The sequence below is a fragment of the Plectropomus leopardus genome, chromosome 18 (genome assembly GCF_008729295.1).
Source record: "Plectropomus leopardus isolate mb chromosome 18, YSFRI_Pleo_2.0, whole genome shotgun sequence".
NCBI classification, from domain to species: domain Eukaryota; kingdom Metazoa; phylum Chordata; class Actinopteri; order Perciformes; family Serranidae; genus Plectropomus; species Plectropomus leopardus.
The window spans coordinates 29,924,495-29,949,973 of record NC_056480.1 but is presented as its reverse complement, the minus strand read 5'-3'; the positions used below and the strand labels follow the sequence as shown (position 1 = coordinate 29,949,973).

The following is a 25,479-nucleotide window of genomic DNA, read 5'->3' as shown; positions in this document are numbered from 1 at the left end:
CACAGAGAAAACAACCACACAGGAATATGTGTCTGTGCCCTGTGAATTAAACACCTGACAAATCAAGCTAAGTTGTTTTATTACACCGATGTGAGCAAATCCACTATTACCACAAAGCAGTCCTGCTCACTGATGTGAAAACCCTGCAAGATGCTGAACAAATGCACAGCAGATCTGAAGAGTAGAAACAACTGATTACTGAATCCATGGTGTTTGTTGAGACAGCTGTGCTCATGTCTTTCACTTTGTCCTCTTTGTTCCAGGCTCTTCATGGGAAGCAGTGCAGACATCCCTTCATCAACAGACTCCTGCCCATCATCACTGATCCAATGGTGGATATGGAGCTGGGAACAGGTGACAGCAACAGTCTTTCTCTGACATACTCTCCCTCTCTTACAGGCCTCATTCCCACTGCACAAAAAACCTGCTAACATGCGCTAACATCTGGCTTTTTTGTTGGACAGTCAGTTCTTCCATGTCTTGGTGTAGTAATGAGGGATAATTTCCAGCTGTCCGTCCTCCACAGCCTGACAGAAAAAAGTGTTGAAAGACTTCAAGGATGAGATGACATCACTTTACTTATCTGTAATTTCATTTATTTATATGAACCAAGATAAAAACAGTTAGTTGAAAACGTGAATGATGTGACTACAAATTTTATTAAATTCGACCTAAATTTAACCATTTAATACTTTTTATAGCCTGATTCTGAAAAGCCTGCTCTTGTGCGTCTCTCTGATGTTGCACAGACACAGACACAAAAGCAAAACAACACACACACACACACACACACACACACTTACACATACATACACACGCCAGCTTATAGAAAGGCCGACTTGTGTTTTGCAGTGGTGTGTTCACTGGAAGTGGGAATGCAGTATATTGCCTCTGTTTAATGGGTTTATCTTGTAACAATCCACCTTGTAACAAAGTAACTCACAAGGTAAAAAGTTACAAACACCACAAAACGGGTTGTGGGTGGATCTGCGGTAAGCGGTGGCTATAATTAAATCATGAATCTGGGCATTACTTGAAATGTAAGGAAAAAAAATAATTTGCTCTACCATAGAACACCCTGATAAAAGGTAGCACCGGGTGGTGCTACAACCTGTGTTTGGGAAACCTGCATGCACTCGCCGATTTGCTGGGAAAGGGGCGACACAATCTCCTCCTCTCTGACAAAGTTTCCCTAAAAACTGAACATAAGAGAAACTGAGCTGATGCTTGTGTTGATCACATCACTGTGTTTGTGTTCTGTAGGTGCAGTGAAGCTGACCCCGGCCCATGATCACACTGACTTCCAGCTGGCACATAAACACTCACTGCCAAGCCTCACTGTGATTGGAGGAGATGGGACCATGACGCCCTCCTGTGGACAGTGGCTAGAGGTGCATGAACACCACAGTTAATATCTGTAAACTGTGGATTGTTATGTGAAAAGATATGATTAATGTGGATATGTGGATATCAGCTGCCTCAGGTTACAGTCAACAGAATGTGGACCTTTAAAGCACTGTGGGACCTGTGGTCAGTGATAGAGAGGGCAGCTTCCAGCTGTTATCATTTTATGGCACTTTGTCTCCTTGAAGGGAGTGAAGCGTTTCGATGCCAGACAGCTCGTTGTAGACGCCCTGGTTGAAAAGAAGCTGTTCAGAGGAAAAAAGAGTCATGCTATGACTCTACCCATCTGCAGGTAGACACACACACACACACACACACACACACACACACACACACAACACACCAACAGCTTGTGCATATATCTCTGCCTCTGTGCTACATGGGATCATTTTGGTGATTTTTTTTTTTAAAGATGCCTTTTCCAACCCATGGACTCATGGTTTTGAAAGGCATGTTTTCAAAAGTTTTGAGAAAAAAAAGGGCCAAATTTTTTTAAAGATAGCGTGCCTTCAAAACCCACACAGGTTTTCTTTAAAAATCACCCAAATTTTGGGGTGCCTGGTGGCTCAGTGGATAGAGCAGCACCCCATGTATAGAGGCTGTGCCCTCCCCGCAGGCCAGGGGTTCAAATCCGGCCTTGGCCCTTTGCTGCATATCTCCCCCTCTCTATCTCTCTCCCCCTTTCATGTTCACACTGTCCTATCAATTAAAGGCAATAAAATCCCCCAAAAATATATTTTAAAAAATCACCCAAATTTTGAAAGGAAAAAAAGCCAAAATAAAAAGTCCCTCCCTAGTGCTTAAAAACAATTATTTGACATGCTTCCCCCTATTGGCACCACTCCTCCTGTCTTATGAATAATGAACAGTCCCTAAATTATATTTAAATATTCAGTTCTAATCCTTCTGAATTGTTATTTTTTAAAATAATATATATTTAGAGAAGCAATTGTATAGTAATGATAAAGCACCGATAAGGAGTGTTGATGGTTGTTTCAGAAAATGTATGGACTTTAAAGTTTGCCTCACAGTCCTGGAAATGTATTGGTAAAAATATGGATGAACATAAATGTAAACTACAGTACTGATAATGGCAAATATCACAAGTAACTAAAATTATATTGAAAAATAATATAACAAGGTTAGAAATTACATTAAAAAAATGTGTTTAGAGCATTTTCAGTTGTAAAATATTGAAGTGAGAGCTAGTGCTCATCTGTTCATTTTCCTGATAAAGTCTCTCTGCACATTGCTCTTACTGTCCAGCCACTGGGGCCAGACTAATTAAGAGTAGAAGACAGAAATATGAATAGTTGTCTCAGTGGCCTTCAGTTATGACCTGAATGCCTTGGATTTCACCTGTCAGGTTACATACTTACATAGAAGGAATACCTGAAGGCACTGCTTAGGGCTGCAAAGTACTACCATCTCATCTCGGATTAAAAAATAATCTTTATTTTTAGTCAATTTTCTCAAAATAGACCTTTGAATATAGCATAATTTAAAGACGCGACAGTAAAACACAAAGCCCCCTAAAGCTGTGAATACAACAATATCTATCATCCCTTTCAAGGAAACTACAGGGTCTTACACAGCAAAAGTTAAGAGCCACAACTGTCTGTCTGCTTAGCCCGTATTCCAAATGTTCACTTTGATATGCTTCATCTTCCTGAAAAAAGACAGTAGGGGATGAACTGTAATAATTTTCTGTGTTTGTGGTTTCTCTCTTCCCTGTGTCTTTTTTCCCTCCTTGGTCCTTGTCCCAGCCGCTCAGGAGACATCATTGAGCCTCTTCTAAAGAAGCAGTGGTTCATTAGCTGTGAGAAAATGGCTAAAAAAGCCATACAGGTGAGTTGATGGAGGAGTTTAACCCTTAGGGCCCACTTTGATATTACACGTACTTATACTGCTCTGCACACAAAATGCGCTTTTCAGAATCAGGCTATAAAAAGTAACTGTTTTTATCTTGGTTCATATAAATACAAATTAAATTACAGAGAAATAAAGTGATGTCATCTCATCCTTGAAGTCTTTCAACACTTTTTTCTGTCAGGCTGTGGAGGACGGACAGCTGGAAATTATCCCTCACTACTACACCAAGACATGGAAGAACTGGCTGTCCAACATCAGGTAGGCTGCTCTGACCCTCCACTGGGACAATATACATGTATTTAAACAGTCATGTGAGGAGGAACAATGGTGGTGTGTGTTTTTGTTACTGGTGTGATGTGTGTGTGAAATGACACCACTCTGGTGATGAATGAGCTCTCTCTCTCTCTAATGTATGGGCTGTCAACAATGTACCTCTGTTTGCCTTGCAGTGATTGGTGTATTTCCAGGCAGCTTTGGTGGGGTCATCAAATCCCTGCTTACCGAGTGGAGCTTCTGAATTCTACTGACAACCAGGAGGTTGGGTTTGTGGATATGTGTGTGTTTGAAGAATAACACTACTTGGAAATGTTTGGTTCATTGACAGGGTTTGTTCAGGAACTTCACTGAAGCAACCCTCAATAGAAAAACATGTAGAGATTTGCTCAGTTAGCTGAACTGTATATTCATTTGAGTCTGTTCCAAACCGTGCTGTAAGTTTTTCTCTGTATGTGTGTGTTGTCTGTGTTAGGAGTGCTGGATTTGGGGAAGGAGCGAAGACGAGGCGCGACAAAGAGCTGCTGCAAAATATGGGGTCAAGCCAGAAGCCATCACTTTGACTCAGGGTGACTCACCTCTGTCTTACCTTATTTACCATGCCACCTTGGAATTTTGGAGCCAGAGGTGACCATATTTGGTCGAGGGTTGAGTTAAATTTAACCCGAACTGCTTCCTCGCCATTACATTGACATGGTAACTATATAGTGGCTACGTCACCACTGTGACATCACCACTGTTACGATACCATGGTTATGTTGCCATTGCTACATTGCCATGGTATGGTTATTATGGTTACATCACCACCGTTACATTACCATGGTACGGTAACCATGGTTACATTGCCATTGTTACATTGCTGAGGCACCGTTATCATGGTTACATCAACACCGTTAAATTATCATGGTACCGTGACCTTGGTTAAGTCACCACCGTTACATTCACACGGTTAGGTTACCATCATAACATTACCATGGTCAGTTCAACACTGTTACATTGCTACTGCACTGTTACAATGGTTATGTCAACACCGTTACATTACCAGGGTACCGTTACCATTTTTTCTTCACCACCGTTTCATTACAACAGTTAGGTTACCATGGTTACATCACCACCGTTACATTACCACAGTTTAGTATCTTGAAACATCATGAGGTTCCAAGATATGGAATTCATTTCCTCCTCACCTGGTTTGACTAGTCTGTGAAAAATATCCTTCTACAACAGTAATTTAAAATTATGTGTTTTTTTTTCAAGTTTATCTTCTCTTCTTCTTTCCCTTTACATAATCATCTCTGCCTTCATCTGCCCGTCCTTTTTTATTAATATTTTTTATTATAGCCTATATGTCTATATATTCTTAAACAATTTGATTTTTTTTCTGTTATCAATGTTAAAAGACTGTATGCACTGATTGATAGTTTTGTGGGGAACTTCACTTGTCAAGCCCCTTGAGGGTTTCCTGAATTTCCCCTGCAAGTTTTCTTTTGTTGAAATGTATGACATAATATGTGCTAAATAAATCAAATCAAATCAAATCAAACCACGGTTATGTTACCATGGTTACGTCACCACAGTTACATTACCGCTGTAGCATTACCATGGTTACATCACCACCGTTGCATTACCACAGTACCATTAACATGGTTACGTCACCACTGTTACCTTACCACGGGACTGTTAAAATGGGTACGTCAACATTGTAACATTACCTTGGTTAGGTTACAATAGTTATGTCACCACTGTTACGTTAGCCGGGATAGGTTTCCGTGGTTACGTCACGGCTGTTAAATTACCATGGACATGGAGTTTTGTCATTGACACTGATGTAAATCTATGTGTACTTCTTTATTTTGGCCTGCATGGTCCCTGTGTCAGACCCTGATGTCCTGGATACATGGTTCTCTTCTGGTCTGTTTCCCTTCGCAATGCTTGGCTGGCCTGAGCAGGTACTTCACTTCTTCCAGCAGAACATCCTCCTTAATAAACAGTCCTGACCCAGTGTTTATGACCACATCGTCATGTCCCACAGACCGCTGACCTTCAGAGCTTCTACCCCAATTCCATTCTGGAGACAGGCAGTGACCTCATCTTCTTTTGGGTGGCAAGGATGGTGATGCTGGGCACAGAGCTGACAAGACAGCTTCCCTTTAAACAGGTACCAATATCATGAGAAATCCAAATTAAAGCAGTTTTTAGATAAACGATTGGTTCGTTACATTGCCAGCCTTTCCTGTCTTTCTCTCCCTTTCCTGTTCCCATGATGCTTTTCAGGTTCTCTTTCACCCTCTGGTGAGAGATAAACATGGCAGGAAGATGAGTAAATCTCTAGGAAATGTCATCGACCCGTTAGATGTCATACATGGAGTCTCTCTGGAGGTAGGCAGCACATGGCAGATCAGTGATTTGTACACTCACCTACCCACCCCGCACTCCTGGGAATTTTAAAGGCAAAACCAGACAGTTTTTGAAGTAAAACATTTCAGTGCTAAATTCATTTTAGCATAATTAAGTTTCAATATTCAGTGTTCACTACAAGATGATTATAGTTATAAAAAACTAAAACTAAATAAACTAAATTAAAAACTAAAACTATGTGTAAAAAACATTTAAGTTATCTGTAATAAAAATTCAGAAAGGAATGTAAAAAACAATGTGAACGAACAAAACTAAAGTGAAGTTAAATAAAATCACATGAAATATCCTTAACTTTGGTCTTTTTTAATATGGTCAAATGTGTCAACACAACAAGCATAATGAGCAGGCACTGGTTCACATGTTTAATGAAACTTCATCCTACACGACTGTGTCCTTCACTAAGTGTTGTGTTTGTGTTGTAACACCTATTCTGAACTTATTAAATCTTTCCCCTGAAATATAACCCCATATTATATTAAAAACAACTCAAAATAACGCTGAAACTAATGGAAACATAGCCAAAACTAAACACTTTTAAACAAAAACTCAACTGAAATGACTCTGGAACCTAATTTGAACTAAACTGAATTACAAACAAAATAAAAATGTAAAAAAAAAACAAAACTATCATAAATTTCGTTCAGATGTGGGTCAATTTCACAACTACATGTTGGATTGCTTATAGAATGGTATTCTATTCTTCTTTCCATGTATTGCTCTAAATTATGAATATGATTTAGTGTATTTGCAATCTTCAGGGCAGTTAGTTACTAACATTGCTTATTTGTGTCATTGGTGGTATTTATCTTTTTTGCTGGGTTTTTTTTTCTTTGTACTTCTTATAATTGTCTGATTTTATTTGCCTCAATCCCTCATTGTTTTAAATTTCAGCAATGGCAAGTACTTTAACCTTTTTTTGAAAAGTGCTTAAAATTATGTATATTATTTCTTATCATAATTTCCACAGTCATGGAAAATCTGGAAAACTCATAGAATTTCACAGTCACATTTCCAGGCCTGGAAAAGTCATGGAATTAGTCAAAATAATTGAATATTATGGAAAAGTTGTGTAATTTTGTTTTGTATAATGAAATTGTTGCAGTAATCTTCCATGGATAACCTTTTATGTGACGTAACAAAACAGCAAATTAATTTCCTGTACCAGTGGACATAACATTACTCTAATGTGTGACAGCCTTTTGTTTACCATCACGTATGTTTCGCCATTTTCTCCTTGGGTTCGTCTCTTTCTACCTGCTTGCCAGCTGAAATGAGGTTTTATTAGAATCTGAATCAGATATATTTGATTAACACACTGTAAGTGTGGCAAGAAAAAATCTTTATAATGGGTCCTTGAAAGATCTTGGAAAAGTTTAGAAATTTGGTCCACAAAAATATGTGAGCTATTATTTATTATAAGTTCTTTGCACATAATCACATCAAAAATTTAATTTTAAACTGTATCTTCATAAAGTTGCAACATCACTATTGTGACAGAAATACTATCAGACTCAACACAACAAGAGAAACAAACTTGAACTTAACTGACAAGTAAAGACGCATGTCTTGTTGCACCTTAGACCGAACAAATATACAAAAAGTTCCCTAACATCAGTTTGCAGACTTAACAGCTAATAAGCCATGTACTGAGCTCTGCTCTACTGGCAATGGGAAAGCAGTCTGTAGTCTATTTTAGCGGTTTTACTTGTGTTTGCGCATGCTAATTTTGGTGGAAAAGGGGTATTATTTCACTACAGCAGTGCAGCTCTGCCCACTGCAACAAAGCACCACGCAACCAAAAGCTCTTTCTGTAACATCCTGTGATTTGCATAAAACAAAGATTTTTGACGTCCGTATTCAATAACGGTTAATGAGAAGTGAAGGCATGATATATTTTAGATGTGAGATTAATAATACTGTGGGAGGACCGTTCTTTTGTAGTGATGTGACAGAACAGCCGTTGACTTCAAGTAGGAAATGGAGACAGGCATCTATTCTAATTCCCTGTGAAGACATTTTGTTGTCTGTTTCCTTCCAGAAACTTCAAGAGAGAGTGAGTGAGGGAAACCTTGACCCCAGGGAGCAGCTGGTTGCCATGGAAGCACAGGTCAGGTCCCCTCTCTCCTATCTGTTTGTTTGTGGCTGACTGAGCACACTCATTGCTTCCTCTCTTATCTGTCAGCTCCATCTGCTTCCCCACAGAGAAAAGACTTCCCCACAGGGATCCCTCAGTGTGGGACTGATGCTCTGAGACTGGCCCTCTGCTCACACAAGATGCAGGGTGAGCTACTCTCATATCCCCTCACTTTATCTGGCCAGGGAGACCATTTGTCAGAGTGAGTGACTGTGCAGAGATGTCTAGATATGAAACAGTGTTGCAGGAAAAGAAGTCAAGATGCAACCTAAACTAGATTGTGAGAGCTGAGTTGTGGGGTACTGCAGTGACACAACTAGAGATGTAATTGCACAAAGCATCAAAAACTTTTAAGTACTTAGGATCACTCTATCCTTTTTTTTTAGACTCATTAGTATTAGAGCATTCAAAACCAGCCATGCCTTAAAACCATGTTGGTTCCGTTGGGGCCGTGTTGGTTCTAACTAGCAAGAACTAGCGGTGATGAAGCCCCCTGCTGTGTCGCCCCACGTTGCCGTGTCTAGCTAAATAGTTGCACATGAACACACAAAACCAACAGCCAACCAGCATGCACATTTTGCACCTGCGTGAGAGGAAATGCCCCTCCATAAGAGCAGACAGCAGCTGCTGCAGTACTCAGTATGTGTACATGCACAGTTTAGAGGAGCTACAGTCACAGCTCCAATAGGTCATTTAATGTGACTACTGTCCTTGTCTCAGTATACAAGCAGCGGGGGAGAATCCATTTATTAATAAAGTCTGTCCGACTACTCCACAGCAGGTGGAAATATGCCCTCTTTCAGCTATTTGCTATAAACCTATATTATTTATATAGACCACATCACAATCATAACTTTATCTACAATAACTTCGGGGCAGAAAACCACTGCATCACATACTTATAATCAAACAGCGCAGAGCAAACTCTGCCTTCACTGATTAGTTTTCACCTAAAAAATCTATATTATATGTAGCCTATGCTATATGTAGAATATTTTCACTGCTTTACCTTGCTGTCAGACAGCTCTTACTGATGGAGATTTGAAGCCGCTCTGTCAAAAACACCAGACTCCACTGAGAGAAACATTTTATTCCACTGAGTGGAGAAGCTGCTGCTCTGCTGCTGCCTCCATCAGCTGCTGTGTTGGTAAAGAGGAGACGATATTCAAATATAGTCATCACTTACACTAATTGTTTTTGTTTTTGTTTGTTTTGGGTGGCTAAAATATGTTGCAGCTCCGTCCACAGCAGGACATCGCTTAGCTTCTGTGTCAGTGTTGTGGGGCTGTACTTAATTCATCAGAGGAGGGGGTGGCTGGGTGTTACTTTAAAAAACAAATAAATAAATATAAAATATTACCTTTTGAAGGTGTATGTCCCTCACCTAAGCCAGACACAAGTCACTCCTCAGTGCCTACATTTTTTTTAAAATTACCCGCTTTGCACCAGCCCTTCCCCCCACGTAAGTGATGAACAGACTCTATCTCTAACCACCGAGGAAGGCCGGCACAGCAACTAGGAGCACATGCAGAATGCCGAGTCCAGTTAAAGTCTGACTGAGGTGTGCACATGACATAATAGCTCGACTTCCAAATGCATTGTCTGGGTGTGTAAGTCTGATTTGGAGAAATCAGTTTAGTCCGTTTTCATTCGGACTAACATGTTAACATGTTTTTAAAAGTCCAGTTTTAGTCAAACTAACATCATATAAACATACAGAGTCACTCATAAAGGGAAACCGGAAGACCGTCTTGACGCTAGTTAGCCAGTTAGTACATTAACAACACAGTTTAGTGTTGAAAGAACAAAGCAGATTTACCAACAACAGAAACAATCAGGAAACATTTCTGTTAAAGAGCTCAATGCCTAAAGAAAACCTTTCTGACCTTACCTCTCCACTGTGTGTGTGTGTGTGTGTGTGTGTGTGTGTGTGTGTGTGTGTGTGTGTGTGTATGTATGTATGTATGTATGTATGTATGTATGTATGTGTGTGTGTGCACGCATGTACGTGTGTGCGTGCATGCGTACGTGCATGCAACTCTTTTTGTCCTGACCCTTTTTCAGGAGAGGACATCAATCTTTCCATTTCTGAGGTCCTGAGCTTCAGACACTTCTGTAATAAAATGTGGCAGACGCTCAGGTTCACACTGGGAGCGCTGGGTGACAGCACAACACCAGTAGCAACACTGCAGGAGGTATGGCAAAGAAACCTCTGACATCTTTATTCTTATTTTTAACTAAAAAGTTGTATTGTTGTTGTAAAAAAGGTTAAGTGTGTCTTTACATTAATACAGTGGAACAGTACATTTTCAAAAATGTGTTCATTTCCACAAACCAAAACCATCATCATTTGACTGAGTGTGCTGAATGCTTCACCACACATCACATCACTTTGTACTGCAAAACAGGAAGACAAACCGTTCATCATCCTCAAAGCAACAGCGTCTTTAGTCTGACTACAACAGATGGTGACTTGCTTCAATGGAAATATCAGTTTGAATAACATAAAACAACAATGCCTAAAAATGGCACACGCAGTACATGCTGAAGGCTCTCTGGCCAGCCCTGGGTGAACAGGTTGCTAAAGCACACACTGATATGAGCAATGTCAATAACAGTCTTATTCCTCGTGTGCAGTACAGTGGAATCGAACACATGGCTTGTTTGACTAACACAGATTGATGTTTAAAGGACTATAAAGTTCTGATGATCTGAGGTGATGATAACTGATACAGAGTGTCTGAGAAGACAGGTCTAAACACACATACACAGATTTGTTGTTTCAGGTCAGTTGGCCTAAAAAAATTATATTCTGTATATCTATTGACAGTATTTCTAACCCTCATAAAAAACTGTTCATTTCAGTCCAACAACATTAACCCTTTATGTTGTTGTTGCTGCAGCTTCTTCCACAGCAGGACATCACTTAGCTTCTGTGCTAGTGTTGTTTATTTATCAGAGGAGGGGGGTGGCTGAAGTGTGACTTTTGTTTTTAAAATAGATAAAAAATACGACCTTTTCAAGTTATATGTCACTTGCCTATGCCAAAATTTAAAACACACGCCCCGCCTCAGTACTCACATATTTTTAATACCTGACCTGTTTGCAGCACCCCTTTCCCCCTCAGAAATAGCAAACAGTCTCTGCCCCTAACCCCCGAGAGAGGCCGACACGGCCTCTCTCGGGTGAGATGCTCACATGACAGAGGAAATCGATGTTCAGTTGCATTATCTGGATGTGTTAATCTGACTTTGAGAAATTCGATTTAGTCCAAATTCAGTCAGTCTAACATGTGCACATGTACCTTAAATGTCCAGCTTTAGTTTTTTCCAAAAGTCAACTTTATTGTGACGTCATTATGTTCAGCATCCAAGTTTTCACAGACATGGATGTAAATTGTAAGAGAAACTTGGTTGGAGTGGTTTGTAGAGACGGTGACAACAGGTTAAATTGTGTTTAAATTAAAATGAGAAGAGTCAGTGTATCAAACAGACAATCTGGTCCAAGTGGTTGGGTGTAGAGCATACCAAAATAAATACCCAAATAGACAAATCTATATTGGCACAATGTTTCAGACCCAGTTCTCCTGCTTAGCTCTACCACTCTGTTTCGAGTGCTGCACGTAGGGTAGGGTTTGTGTGTTTATTAAAATCCCCATTTGATTCTGTTTTAAATAGTAGCAACTCTTCTGAGGGTAGGGTGTCCTGTTTCTTTTCGGGGGGTGACGGAGAGTGGTCATCCAGCCCTCTGGGTGGCCCTCCAAACAGTGTTTTTAGGTACAGATTACAAATGAGTGCTAGATGAAAATTCCCAGAATGCTTTGCAAACTGCAGCAGTCTAAATGTAAGTGTGAGATAACTGCTAATTCATGTATACAGTGGTCCCTCGTTTATCGTGGGAGTTACGTTCTAAAAATAACCCGCAATAGGCGAAATCCGCGAAGTAGTCAGCTTTATTTTTTACAATAACACAATAATACAATTTACAATTTTTTTTTTTTATTATAGATGTTTTAAGGCTGTAAATTTGGCAAGCTGAACGCATTCTGTACAGGAGCATGGAGGAGATTGATTGACAATGGTCTACAGTCCCTTAGCCAATTAGGACGCAGAACACAATGCGCTGTAAAAAAAAAAAAAAAACATGCAAAATTGCACAAAAAAAAATCCACAAAACTGCGAGGCCGTGAAAGGTGAACTGCGTTATAGCGAGGGACCACTGTACACGTAATTGTTGGCTTCTTCTGGCGTACGAGTGGCATCCCATTTACAAGGTTAAGATTTCAAACCCTACCCTTTGTGGCTCCGTTTTAAAGGGCCACTGCTCAGTGGAGGGCACTCCAAAACTAGGCATAGGGCCAAGGGAGAGAATTGGGATTGAGCCAGTTAAAAAAGAGTGTGTGCATGTGTGTAGTGAGAGTGAAAACAGAAAAATATCTCAATCCTTGTGTTGTTTCCAGACGATGGCTCTGAGCAGCATGGACCGGTGGATCTGCTCCAGACTCTACAGCACAGTGGTTCAGTGTGAGCAGGCCTTTGAAGCCTACGAGCTGCGGACTGTCACATTTGCCCTGTACACCTTCTGGGTACACAGCCTGTGTGATGTCTACTTGGTGAGGAGCGTTACTTCACAATGCATTATGGGTTTTGGTATAATGCAGGGGTGTCCAAACCTTTTTGAACAGTGGTCAGATTAGATAATGTGTGTAAGATTATGGAAAAAAAAAAACGGCTTCTCACATCGGATGGGTCATAACAAAACAAACAAACAAAAACAAATAAGACAAATGCAACTGTTTCATTTTTTAACGTAAATGAATTACATTTGTCACTACTTGTAAAAGTAGCGGTCCTACGTAGTTTCTTTTTACTAACTGTAATACTTCTGCCATTGTGAGGTGACAGGAAACAATGCGAAGAGATCTTGCTTGATTACCCAATATTGTGTGATGGGTCATATAGTATATTTGCAAAGGCAAGTCCATTTAAAATTGACCACACTTTGGACATGTCTGGTGTAATGTAACAAAGTAATAATACTTCATTACAGTACTTATGTTTTTTGGAAGTGTCTGTACTTTACTTGAGTTTTTACTTTTCAACTTTGACTTGTACTCAACGACATTTCCCTAAATACAATGTCTACTTTTATTTATTTAACTCTACCCTAAGCATTTTAGTTACTTACTACAAAATAGGGGAGAAAGAGAGGAACAGACAGATCAATGCATGAAGAAATGGAAGGGAAGGAAAAACTGGATTTTGTTTTTTAAATCTTCAAGTTGTTAAAAACCACCTATTTTTTCTTCAAGTGTAACGTACGCTCTCATTTGAAACGTGGTGTGTGTTTTGAGGATAAACTTCATAATCTAATGGGTGACTTCTACTTTGGCTTTCAGGTATTTGATCCACAGCTGATTATTGTTACGCTTTGATGTCATCCAAAAAATAAGGGCAGATTGAAGATGAGATCATGATTGGTTTCCTTTGTATTAGCAGTAATCTCCTTACTGCTCAGTCTAAGAATGGAGGGTGACAGTTTTACCTGACTTATTTATGGAAACAGTGAGGCTCAGACACGGGACATCAAAGATTGGCTTAAACAGATTAACCTGAATCAAACCAGAGAGTTTGAGCCAACAGTACAGGGAAACTCACCTTGCTTTGTTTGGAGGCCACTTTTGCAAAATGACAGGAGGCCAGGGGCCAGTTGCAGCAGCCCTATGCATGTTTCCAGGATTTTAGGATGTTTTTAGGATTTGGGACTTTTCTAGGAATACAGGACATTTCTAAGATTTCAGGATGTTTTTAGAATTTTGGGCCATTAAAGGATTTTTGGACATTTCTATGATTTTCCAGTGTTTCTAAGATTTTCAGATGTTTCTAGGATTTTCAGATGTTTCTAGGATTTTGATATCTCTGTACTCAAAAACAATTCCCAGTGTGAATCACTTTATATTTGAGAATTAGGAAATGGTTGGGGGCAACCTGGCACCCTATCTAGGGCCAGATTTGGTCCACAGGCCATAAATTGAACATCACTGTAATAGTAGCTACCCCACTATGGAAAAGTAACCTTTGTTTGTCATTTCCACTTGTGTGTGTGTGTGTCCTGTAGGAGTGTGTGAAGCCTGTGCTGGCCCCGCAGGATGGGGGGGCAGTGGTCCAGCCTGACACAGAGCACAGTGTTAGAGCGAGGCAGGTGGCCAGGAGTGTCCTCTATCACTGTGTGTCTATGTGTCTGGCCCTGCTGTCCCCCTTCATGCCTTTCATCACTGAGGAGCTGTGGCAGAGACTCCAGCCATTCAGACCTGGAGCTGCTGCCCACACCACGCTGTGTTTACAGCCGTACCCCTGCTCCTCTCAGCTGGTATGAACCATCAGACGTCCCTGTAGCCACCACATTTACAGGAAGATATTTATGCTCGAGTGGAATCTAGCCATGCAGATGTTTTGGGTTTTATTTCTTCAGGTTTTTAGACATTTGCTGTCTCTCCACAAAAATGGACGTGGAGGAATTTCTTATTTACCTCTCTCTCCTTTAAAGTAATGACATAAAAACCAAGTCTATATTAGTATGAATGAGCAGAAACTATGTCCCTGTTACTCTGGATAATCAATTTTGAACCTCTCTGCCTGAATAGCATTATATAACTACAACATCAAACTCATCAAACTCATGACAGACAGTTTAAACTAAAGGATCAAAATCCATGCAGCAGGAGCAAAGATACTGTTTTCTTTATTTAACATATTCCTCTTCCTTGCTGAAACCTACTGCTTATGTTACCCATAATGCAACTAAAATAAAACCAGTTTAGACAGAGATGTAGGTTTTTTATGTTAGTCACAACCTCTTGTTTCAAGCAGCGTTGTAGAGTGGACTACAGGTGTCTGGTAAGCTCACTTCTTTCTTTTTTTCTTTTTGTTTTAAAGATTACTTTTTTGGGCTTTTATTGCCTTTAATAGACAGGACAGTTTAAGCATGAAAGGGGGAGAGAGAGAGAAGGCAACATGCAGCAAAGAGTCGAGGCTGGAATCGAAACTGCGGCTACTGTGGCCACTGCGGCAAGGATACAACCTCTGCCACTCTATCAACTGAGCTATCAAGCTCACTTCTTTCTAACTCCATCCATTAACGTCTCTGCGCTAGCCTGTGAGGGTTGTGGTTTGTCCCAGATATTTTGTCGCAACTAATGGTCACATTTTGAGATTTGTTTTTACTTTTTTTCCCCAAGAGCAGGTAACATTTGATAAAGCCTCAACATCTAAAGATAATCACAGCTGTGATAATATACAGTACAACAGCCTCCCTCTTGTGTGATATTGATTTCATACAACTGCTCTACAAGCTTAGTTAATTATTTAACCGTAATAAGCAAAACAAAAAAATTTGTGTTTGTTTATTTCATTTTTGTTGTTGTTGTTAGGGTTTTTTTGCACCGCTGACACAACTGACAGCTATTGCCTTGAATACATGGACACTTTTCTGCATACTAGCCAGGTTAGACCACTGACTGTATAAGTAATGGACATAGCTAAAATGAAGTCACCCACTGGTTTGCGGACTCACATTTCAAGCCTCGAGTTTGACATTTTGGCCATTGCCATCTTGTTTTTTTTGGAGCCAGAGGTGAACATATTTGGATAAGAGGGTGGAGCTGTGGAGGAGCAAGGGGTGGAGCTGACTCACAGACCACAGTGACGCTCCATAGGCAGCCCGCCACTCAAGCAGCCTCGCCCTTAAATTGCATAAATATGTGCTTTAATAAAAATGTAAACGGGTGAGTGAAGCACAGTTGTATGTACCCAACTGTCATTTAAAGCAGCCATACCCTTAATTATGTGTAACTTTGGGCCTTAATAAAATGTATAAATGGCTGAGTCATACCAAAATCTACCCTCATGAATGTCATGAATGTTGATGAATCAGCCATAGAGATTGAAAACTTTTTTTGTACCAGGCTGTAAACATGTTTATATCTACTATAAAGTTGGCATTTTAACATGGGGGTCTATGGGGACTGACTGTGTTTTGGAGCCAGTCTCAGCTTGACACAAGAGGAAATGCACTTGCAAATGCAAATGGTACTTAAGAATTGGCTTCATTTTTCAGCCTCAGAAGTTGCCGCGTGGGTCAGACAAGATTTCACTCCCCTTCATTTCAGTGAGGACTGTGACTGACCTCTGCCTCAGGAAATATTGACTGCTTAACTGCACAGAAAAATAATTTAAACAGCAGAGAAGGAGCACTGTTCCTCGAAGAGTCTCTCAGATGCAAAAAGGGAAACAATCACCTATCCAAAAAATGACAATGTTTATTTTTGTGTGGGTTCATTTTTTTCTGTGAAACTGTGTACTACCCTGCCTACACACATGGTACCAGACTAACAGGTCATCCAGCCATGCTCAGTACTATTTCTGTCATGTTGTAAGTGGCTGAGGTGTACACTAGTACTGGACATTTAGATTGTACTGTTAGAAATGATAATGATCCACTTTACAGGCCAAACAGACGGTGAAGTTGAAGTCATGACTCAGCTGGTTTTCTCCTGGATCTTTGCTTAATGTGTTCAATTATTTTTGGCTGCATTTTGAGCTTTCCATGTGTTTTAGCTAATGTGTGGTGTTTTTTGTAACCTCTCCATCCTGCCAGGCACACTGGCATTTCCCTGAAGAGGAAAGAGACTTCTCGCTGGTACAGGAAGTGATCCGGGTGGCCCGTTTGCTACGAGCCCAGTGTGGCATGAAAAAAGAAAAACCGGCCTGTAAGTAATTTAACTGTTAGTCATTTTTAAAAATAACATGTTGATGATGAATGCTCAAAGAGTGCTTAATATAAATCCTGTCATGTTTTCATCCAAACAATAAATTGATGAGCTGCTTAATTGTCAAGTTAATAAACACATGGATTAATGAACATGTCGCTTGTGTGTTTAAGTGTGGATAGTGTGTTCACCCAGCCAGGCCCACGTCCTCCTTCACTTTGAATTAGCGGTTTGGACTTTAAGTCGGATCTCCAGCCTCCAAATCTGCTGTCCTGATGGAGCAGATGACCTCCCATCTGTCCACTCCACTGCTCCACCTCAAGGAACCCTCATCGGTGTGGTGGACCAGACATGCCAGATACACCTTGAAGTTCAGGTATGTTTCAGCTTCCCTCTGCTTCAGCCCTTTATCGTGTCTCATGAGCCAATAATGCAATCAGAAATGGGGATAACAGGGCTGACTGCTATTCCATTCCCCTAACTAATAGAAGTGAATGAAAAAAATGTGATAATCGATTAATTTTTTCATATATTTCCACTGATCAAACTAAATGACTTATTGACAAAACAAGTAATTTGAACTTGTGACTCTGAAAAATGATGGAGAACATATTCCACTAATATCTGACATTTATAGACTGGAGAGTTGACTAGCTTCACCATTGACTGTATTGATGTTGCCACCATGACATCTCGTTTGGCATTTTGGCTGTCGCCATCTTGGATTTTTGTAGACAAAAGTGAGCATATTTGAACAAGAGGGTAGAGCTAATCCTAATGCTAGCTGTTAGCTTGGTTAGCATCGTACATAAAGTGTATGACTAACTGTGTTAATGCTAATGCTTAATTTTGCAAGTAAAAAACAGGCTTAAAACCATTAAAGTAAAATGCACTTATTGTAAAAACAGAGCGTCCAACTTTGTAGAGGTTCTTTCAGTCCAACCAAACACTGAACAAGACTTTTTAGGTGACCAAAATGTTACAGTTAACTCTCATGAACTGAAGATACACTGAAATAGCAATACTGACGACTAAACCTATACTCTGTGAATTTACAGGGTCACTCCACCTAACCAGTGTTGCTGCCGTAATATTGATTTGTGAAGGGACAGCACCCAAGTGCCACAGAAAGTGACCACGCCCTTAATCTGGTGTAACTTTAAGCCTTAAAAACATTTTAACAGGTTAATAATATAGCAAACCACTGTGTGCTCTGTAAAGATGTAGTGGAGTAATGGTGTTCTGAGCAGAGAATGATGTCACACTCCTTCTGTGTGTGTTGTAAAATGAGCTTCTCTGTGGTTTGTTGTGGTAAGCTACAATGCATCAACAAGTGAATCACTCTTGTCCAATAAGTAAGAGTGAAATTTAGTTTGTGACACAGACACAGGCTGTGACTGCTGCTGAGTCATAAAGCTCACTCACAAGGTATAGCTATATCATGTTACAATGATGTTCTGATATTTATGGTCAAACAGTATCCTCAATAAAGTGTCTTTGATTTGGCCAGGTGAACAGCCCACGTCGGGCCACCACAAGGAAAAAAACTTTTTAAACCTATATGAAACACCAAGCTTCCTTTTTTCTCATTCAAAATTGCACATTTGCTTAAAATTTGCAGTTATTTATTTGATCAAATTGAAATTTTGTATAAATGATGTATGATACAAGCAAAAAAGATAAAAATCAAATGCATCATTACGGATTAACTTCAGATGTAAGCATGTATCATCATGTAAGCTGGAATGACTAAATGTAGCTTTATCATCCATAGCCACATCTGTGCATTGGTATGTTGGCTGTAGGTTTGCCTGTTGGTGATGTCTAACATACAGTATGATTTGCTCTCTCAGAGTGGAATGAACATCGACAAACTGATTGTGGAGCTTTCCCAGCGCAGGGACAAGCTTGTTCCAAAGCTGGAGAAAATCCTCAGCAGGGTGCAGTCTCCAGACTACCTGACCAAGACTCCTGCTCAGACCAGACAGAAGATCGACGCTAAGGTGAGCGATGGAAAGGAAGTTACAGGACAGCTGCTTTGGTTTATTCGTGATTGGTTATTAGGTGAAAAATTAATAATTGTGTTTGTTGTTTACAATGCTACAACACAACAAAACCACTGACTGACAGAGCTTAGAGAAGTGGAAGCTGTCACCACCTGCCCTGATCGGAGCAGGATGTTATGTCAGTAGTGCTGACAAGAATGTTTAGCCCCACTTGGCAGCACATCTCCAGGGATGGCAGTGTCGTTCTGTCGCTTCACCTCTTTGGTCCAGGCTGAAATATCTCAGTAACTGTTAGGTGGGTTATCATGACTTGGTTCAGACATGTTCATGCTCCCCACACTGTGAATCTCAGTGACTTCAGTTCCCCCCTAACTTTTCCTCTAGTGCCACAAGAGGATCAAAAGGTTTATTGTTTCTTAAAATATCTCACTCCCTCCTGGCTGGGTGACAGAGATTCATTTTTCCCTCTGGGTGTATGGAGTGACTGTAGACTCTGAGGCCACATTTTTGCGAGAACAGCCCCACCAAAAATGGAAAAGTCTTTGCGTTTAAAAAAAAAAAAAAAATCCACATTCATATGACAATACTGTGAAAACAGTCCTTGTGTACACGGATCCACAAAAACAACCAACAGTGATGTAGTATGCATGCCAGGCCAGTAGGTTTTGGTGTAACTTTGTAATGATACTCCATAGAGGAACACTGCGGGCCTGTGCATGAAGGCCTTCTTCTACAGAGCGGTGAGGATAAACAAACAAGAAGACGATGGCAAATGCACGCATGATGATGAAGTGGGACTGTTACTTCAAGCGATGCTGGATTGTAAAAGCTTCCAAATTCCAGGAGAATGTTGACTGGCTATTTGTCTGAAATGTGATGCGCATGCGTGAAGCGTGGCCGTGCCGTCACTGTTCTCTGAGGATCCGGGCATTGCCAGTTTACACGGCAACAGAAGGGGAGGCATTTTCAAAAAAATATGCTCTGGAACCTGGTTTCAATAGTTTGCATTTTCAGGCTCCCAAAACACTGTTGTGTGAACAGAAAGCAAAACTGCAACAAATGTTTAACGTTTTAATGCAAGAACCGTTGCCGTGTAAACGGCCCCTTATTCCTGTTTTATTCACTTGCAGGAGATACCACAATGAGAAAAGTCAAGAGACTTACAATACAAAAGAAAAGTACAACTCCAAAAGCTTACATGGCCCAAATGCTGTCTGTCTTTACCAACTCTGCGTAGATGCAGTGACATTAAAATATTTTACGGTATTAGTTTTGCGTTCTCTTAAAGCTACAGTTACTTTCCCTACTTGAATTTGGAAGTTGTCATAAATTTTTATTAAAAATATAATGCATGTCGATACCACTGCATTATAGGTATCCATGGTGTATCAAACAAGACTAGGTAAAACTTAGTGTATAGCCAGACCATAATGGAATGCTGGTGGGCATTTAAGGACTTGGTATATACCCAGCTACAAGCTTAATTGTTTGCCTTGACTTTAATGAACAGAGTCCATTTTTATGGTCCAGCCCAAAAGTCATCTAAGTAAATACATGTTAAAATGAAGAACAGTATTCTGAGACACAGTCACACAGCAGAAGGGAGCTGCACCCACTGCTCAGCTCCTTTTTTGCTCCTTTTAATCCAACCCTCCTCTCACATCTTACTCTCACAGATTACTAAAAGGAGAATCTTGTCATTATGGTGGGACCCATTCCAACATTTTACGTATAATATTGACTATTAATCCTTATTTTCATATCCACCTTCTCCTCATAACGGTGGTGTCAGAAATGTAAGGCTTTTGTCATATAGACACGGTGTTCTTAAACAAACTGATAAGGTGATTTTCTGTTTCCTCTATCAAAAACTGACATTTTGACTGCAGCTGGCTAGTTAGTTAACCATTCTAGACAATCTGTAGCCAATGTGGCATTTTGCTAATGCTACTGTGGCTACAGAAAAATAAATAAATAAAGTTATCACTCATCTTGTGATGGTGGTGTGCTTTACTGCGCTTTGAACAGATTGTGTTGATAAAGCATTTATGTTAAGCTGCATTTTACTCATGTAGTGTCTGGCTAGTTAGCTGTCTAGCTTGCTAATTCCACCATGCTATCATGCTACACTGGTTACAGAATATGAGGGATACAGTATTACAAGACTGTCAGTGCCCATTTATTAACCAACATTAATGTTATCAGTCATTCTGACCAATGATCTCACTCACTCACTCACTCATTCACTCACTCACTCACCCACCCACTCACTCACTCACCCACTCACCCACCCACCCCTCACTCACTCACTCACTCACTCACTCACTCACTCACTCACTCACTCTCATTCACTCACTCACTCACTCACCACTCACTCACTCACTCACCCACTCACCCACTCACTCACTCACTCACTCACTCACTCACTTTTGCGTTTACAGGGCTAGCTTTGCCTCTGCAGTCCAGCCAAATACTAACCACTTTAAAAAAACTGTATGTCAAAAAAGGTGGTGACAACCACCTTATTGTGAAAACAAATCACATACTTGAGTTTTGTTGGACATTTTTATTTCATAAAATCATTTTTTAAATGTCTTTTTCCAGCCCATAAAATGAATTCCAATGAAAGTCTCTTACTGTGAAATTACAAGTTGGGAAATTTGACCATAACAGCTTTTAAATACATCAATTTTTTATGTTTTCAAAATAATTTTACAATGTATTGATTTATTCCTTATAATAGGTAATTATAATTATTAATAATATATTTTTCTGTACAAGATCATTCTTATAATTGTATAATTAGTGTTTTATTTATTAATTGCTATAATAACCCCATTATACTATACATGGTTCAGTTTGAGATGGTTTATGCTCAGCATATGTGAAAAAATGTCATGTGATTGAGTTTTGACCCTGGTTGTGTTCCCTCCTCCTCCTGTGTGTTCAGATGTCAGCCTTGCAGCAGGAATTGGAGATCACTGAGGAGCGGCTGAAGGTGCTGGAGGAGAGTCAAACAGCAGAATAACTACAGCCAACAGGCAGTACAGGAATTGTGTGGACTCCTGGACTCCTGGAATCACAAGTGATTAATCTGATGAATTATTTATAGTGTTTTCTGAGCTGGAGATCACTACACTGCTTGAATAATAATGTTATCATTGTGTTGTTTACATGATGCAGTACTTCACTGTCAGACAGTGATACTGCATTACTGTATTAATAACTCACCTGCAGATTGAGTTGTGGATGGCTGCAGGTGTCCATGTAGAGGTTCTGTTTTATAATGCAAAGATGGTATGATGGATATATTGAGGCTCTTAAAGGCCATGACACCTTGTGTGATTACTAAATGTTTTTTCTTTCATATTAATTATAGTTTTTAAAATGAATGTGTCTTTTCCTTAACTTCACCAAAGGTGTTTCCTTGTTGGGAATGTCAGAATATAAATACCTCTAAGAATCAAGGTCCAACATAGCAGGTTGAAGTTTCTGTAAATACAGGCCTAGTTATGTGGAAAATTTCAAGTCAAGCTGAATGATGATGATGTAGACTGGACATAGCTGTGCCAACACAGGCAGCTAATATGTCATCAAATCCATCAGTGCTGGTGCTCTAAGATTATAGACAATAAGACTGATTGTCTGTCATAATTGAACAGACCATAGACAAAATATTGGATTCAATGTTCAAAGGAAAAGCTTTTTTTTTTGTAAATATACTCTCATTCTGAATTTGATGCCTGCAACACATTTCAAAAAAGTTGGAACAGGAGCATGTTTCCCACTGTGTGGCATCATGTTTTCTGTTAACAACACTCAGTCAGTGTTTGGGAACTGAGGACACTAATCAGTAAAGTTTTGAAAGTGAAATTCTTTCCCTTTTTTGTTTGATATACAACTTCAATTACGCAACATTTTGGGGTTTCTGTTGCTCTTTTTTGTGCTTCATAATGCTCCACATGTTCACTGTGTGGGTTCTCTTCGGGTTTGCCGGCTTTGTCCCTCATTCCAAAGATCTGCAGGTCAGGTTAATTGGTGACTCTAAATTGCCTCTAGGTGTGAATTTGAGAGTGAAAGGTTGTCTGTCTATATGTGTTGGCCCTGTGATAGTCTGGCGACCTGGTGTAACTCCTCCTCATGCACAATGACAGCTGGGATTGGCTCCAGCCCCCCCGTGACCCTTGCGAGGACAAGTGGTTACAGACAATGAATGAATGAATGTTTACTGGGAGACAGGTCTGGACTGCACAGGCAGTGCTGGCTGGTCTCTGGCTTTTACTACAAAGCCACGCTGTTGGAACACATGCAGAATGTGTCTCATTGTCTTGCTGGAATAACAATGGACGTTCCTAAAACAATGTTGTCTGGATGGCAGCATATGTTGCTCCAAAACCTGTGTGTACCTTTCAGCATTCATGGTGCCTTCACAGATGTAAAGTCCCCCACCCCCCCATTTTACCGAGCCACTAACAGTCTGGATGGCCCTTTTTCTCTTTAGCCCAGAAGAGGCCACATCCATGACTTCCAACAGTTGGGGATGTGAACTCCTCAGACTACAGCACACTTTTACACTTTGTGTCAGTCCGTCTCAGATGAGTTCAGAAAAGTCTGCAGTGTTTCTGGATGTCAGTGATATCTGGCTTTCACTTTGCATGGTAAAGTTTGAATTTGCATTTGCAGATGTAGTGATGAACTGTGTTTACTGACAATGGTTTTCCAAAGTGTTCTTGAGCCCATGCAGTAATATCCTTTAAACTTTCATGTTAGTTTTTAATGCATGGCATCCTATGGGATCAAAGGTCATAGCCAGTCAATGTTGATTTTCAGCTTTGCCCCTTATGTGAAGAGATTTGGATTCTCTTTTGACGATATTAGAGATTGTAGATGGGGAAAATTTTAAACTATCTGCAATTATACGTTGAAAGAAAGAAGAAACTTTGTTCTTTAACTGTTGAACTTTTTAGCCACACAATTTTTCACAAACTGGTGAACCTTGTGCCATACTTGCTTGTGAACAACTGAGCCATTTGAGGATGCCCCTTTCATACCAAGTCATTATGCTGTCATTGGTTAACAGTTAACCTGTTTACCTATAGAAAGTTGTCCCAAATTTTTTGGAGGTTGTTGCAGCCATCAAATTCAAAATGAATGTGTATTTACAAAAACAATAACATCTATCAGTTTGAATATCAAATACCATGCCTCTGCTGTATCCAATTAAATATGGGTCTATTCATGTTTTACACAGCGTCCCACCTTTTTGGAATAGGGGTTGTATTTATCTTTCTGTGGTAGAAGGTGCAGTTTGGACAGAAGATTTTTCAGTTTGCAATGGAAGATGTGACATGATGACAGCGGGGATTTGCATTAATGTAGGTGATGACAAAAGCCTGGACCAGAAACTGCACTGCTTCCTTGGTGAAGAATTGACGTGGACTCCTGATGTTGTGGCAAATGAATCTGCAGGTGCGTGCTGTCGCAGAGATGTTGGAAGTGAATGACGGCTGGTCATCCAAAGTCACATGCAGGTTCCTTGTGGTCCAAGTCGGGACTCCACAGAGTTCTCAGCGGAGATGGAGAGGTCATGGATGGGAGAGGCCTTACCTGGAAATAAGAGAAGCTCAGTCTTATCAAAGTTGAGTTTCTGATGGTTTGCATGCACTCACTGAGAGATGTCATCCAGATAAGCAGAGATAGTCTGTCATTTGGGTTTCTATGAGCCAAATATACATCAAATAAATGTAACAGAACAAAATCACAACTAAGAAAAGTAAGCGCATAATGTTCAAGTCAACTATGTATTAAACACTGTGCAATGACAGTACCCAGCAGTCAGTGTTAATTTGTATTCCAAATAGATAATGTTAAACACTGTATAACAAGGGGCTGTGTTATCCTTGTATTCATTCATGCTAATGGGTAGAGGTCAGTTATAAAGGGGAGACAGTGGATGGTTTGCACATTTCACTCTTTCACATATTTCTCTAGCATGGCTTATGTTAAAAGCAGCAAATGAAAGGTTATGGTCTCTGTTGTAAATAAATAAGATTCAGTTTACACAAATGTTCTCTAAAATGAGGTGATTTGTGATCAAATACGTGTTGTGCATTTGTGCCACACAGCCCCATCACAAGGTTGGTTGGCACACCTAAAATGCTGTTAGAAAAAATTAAACAACCAAAAGAAATAATTTGAACATCTAATTCAAACAAGAACCAAAAAACATGAACATCACACAGAGTATGCATCTATTTTAGCAAACTACACTTAGTTACGTTTGCCATAGACAATTCAAAAAAAGAACAATTAACTAACAATATCCACTTTTTAAAAAGATTTTAAAATAGTTTAAATCTCTCAAAATACAGTTAGTCTACAGTTAAAACAGTAAACCCATTGAAACCTGGAGCAACATCAGTTTTTGTGCTGCTTTCAGACTCCTTTCGCAAGTACTTAAACCTCTGAACCCTGAGCAAACTGGTTTGATTTCACTGAGAAGCATGGGAAGAAAGCAATGAGAAACTTTGAAAGAAATGTTCCATGAATTACAAGAAATGTGTAGATTTAGAAAACTGTTTCAAATGGTAAATTTACAGCTTGCA

The 25,479-nt window shown here is 39.9% G+C and overlaps 1 protein-coding gene across 1 annotated transcript in view; it reads left to right on the top strand.

Annotated features, from left to right (window-relative positions):
• The window catches only part of vars2 (valyl-tRNA synthetase 2, mitochondrial), a 37,009-nt gene extending 12,071 nt beyond the window's left edge, over positions 1 to 24,938 (top strand). The window contains exons 12-30 of the mRNA XM_042506472.1: positions 264 to 354; positions 1,264 to 1,391; positions 1,593 to 1,696; positions 3,171 to 3,252; positions 3,458 to 3,534; positions 3,726 to 3,813; positions 4,025 to 4,118; positions 5,428 to 5,498; positions 5,582 to 5,707; positions 5,824 to 5,928; positions 8,006 to 8,074; positions 8,170 to 8,248; positions 10,166 to 10,296; positions 12,561 to 12,713; positions 14,219 to 14,470; positions 16,757 to 16,868; positions 17,042 to 17,244; positions 18,722 to 18,871; positions 21,825 to 24,938. Coding sequence (XP_042362406.1) covers positions 264 to 354; positions 1,264 to 1,391; positions 1,593 to 1,696; positions 3,171 to 3,252; positions 3,458 to 3,534; positions 3,726 to 3,813; positions 4,025 to 4,118; positions 5,428 to 5,498; positions 5,582 to 5,707; positions 5,824 to 5,928; positions 8,006 to 8,074; positions 8,170 to 8,248; positions 10,166 to 10,296; positions 12,561 to 12,713; positions 14,219 to 14,470; positions 16,757 to 16,868; positions 17,042 to 17,244; positions 18,722 to 18,871; positions 21,825 to 21,902 — 2,193 coding nt within the window. The 3' untranslated portion in view covers positions 21,903 to 24,938. The remainder of the gene's footprint in view (positions 1 to 263; positions 355 to 1,263; positions 1,392 to 1,592; positions 1,697 to 3,170; positions 3,253 to 3,457; positions 3,535 to 3,725; positions 3,814 to 4,024; positions 4,119 to 5,427; positions 5,499 to 5,581; positions 5,708 to 5,823; positions 5,929 to 8,005; positions 8,075 to 8,169; positions 8,249 to 10,165; positions 10,297 to 12,560; positions 12,714 to 14,218; positions 14,471 to 16,756; positions 16,869 to 17,041; positions 17,245 to 18,721; positions 18,872 to 21,824) is intronic.
• The last annotated feature ends 541 nt before the right edge of the window (positions 24,939 to 25,479 follow it).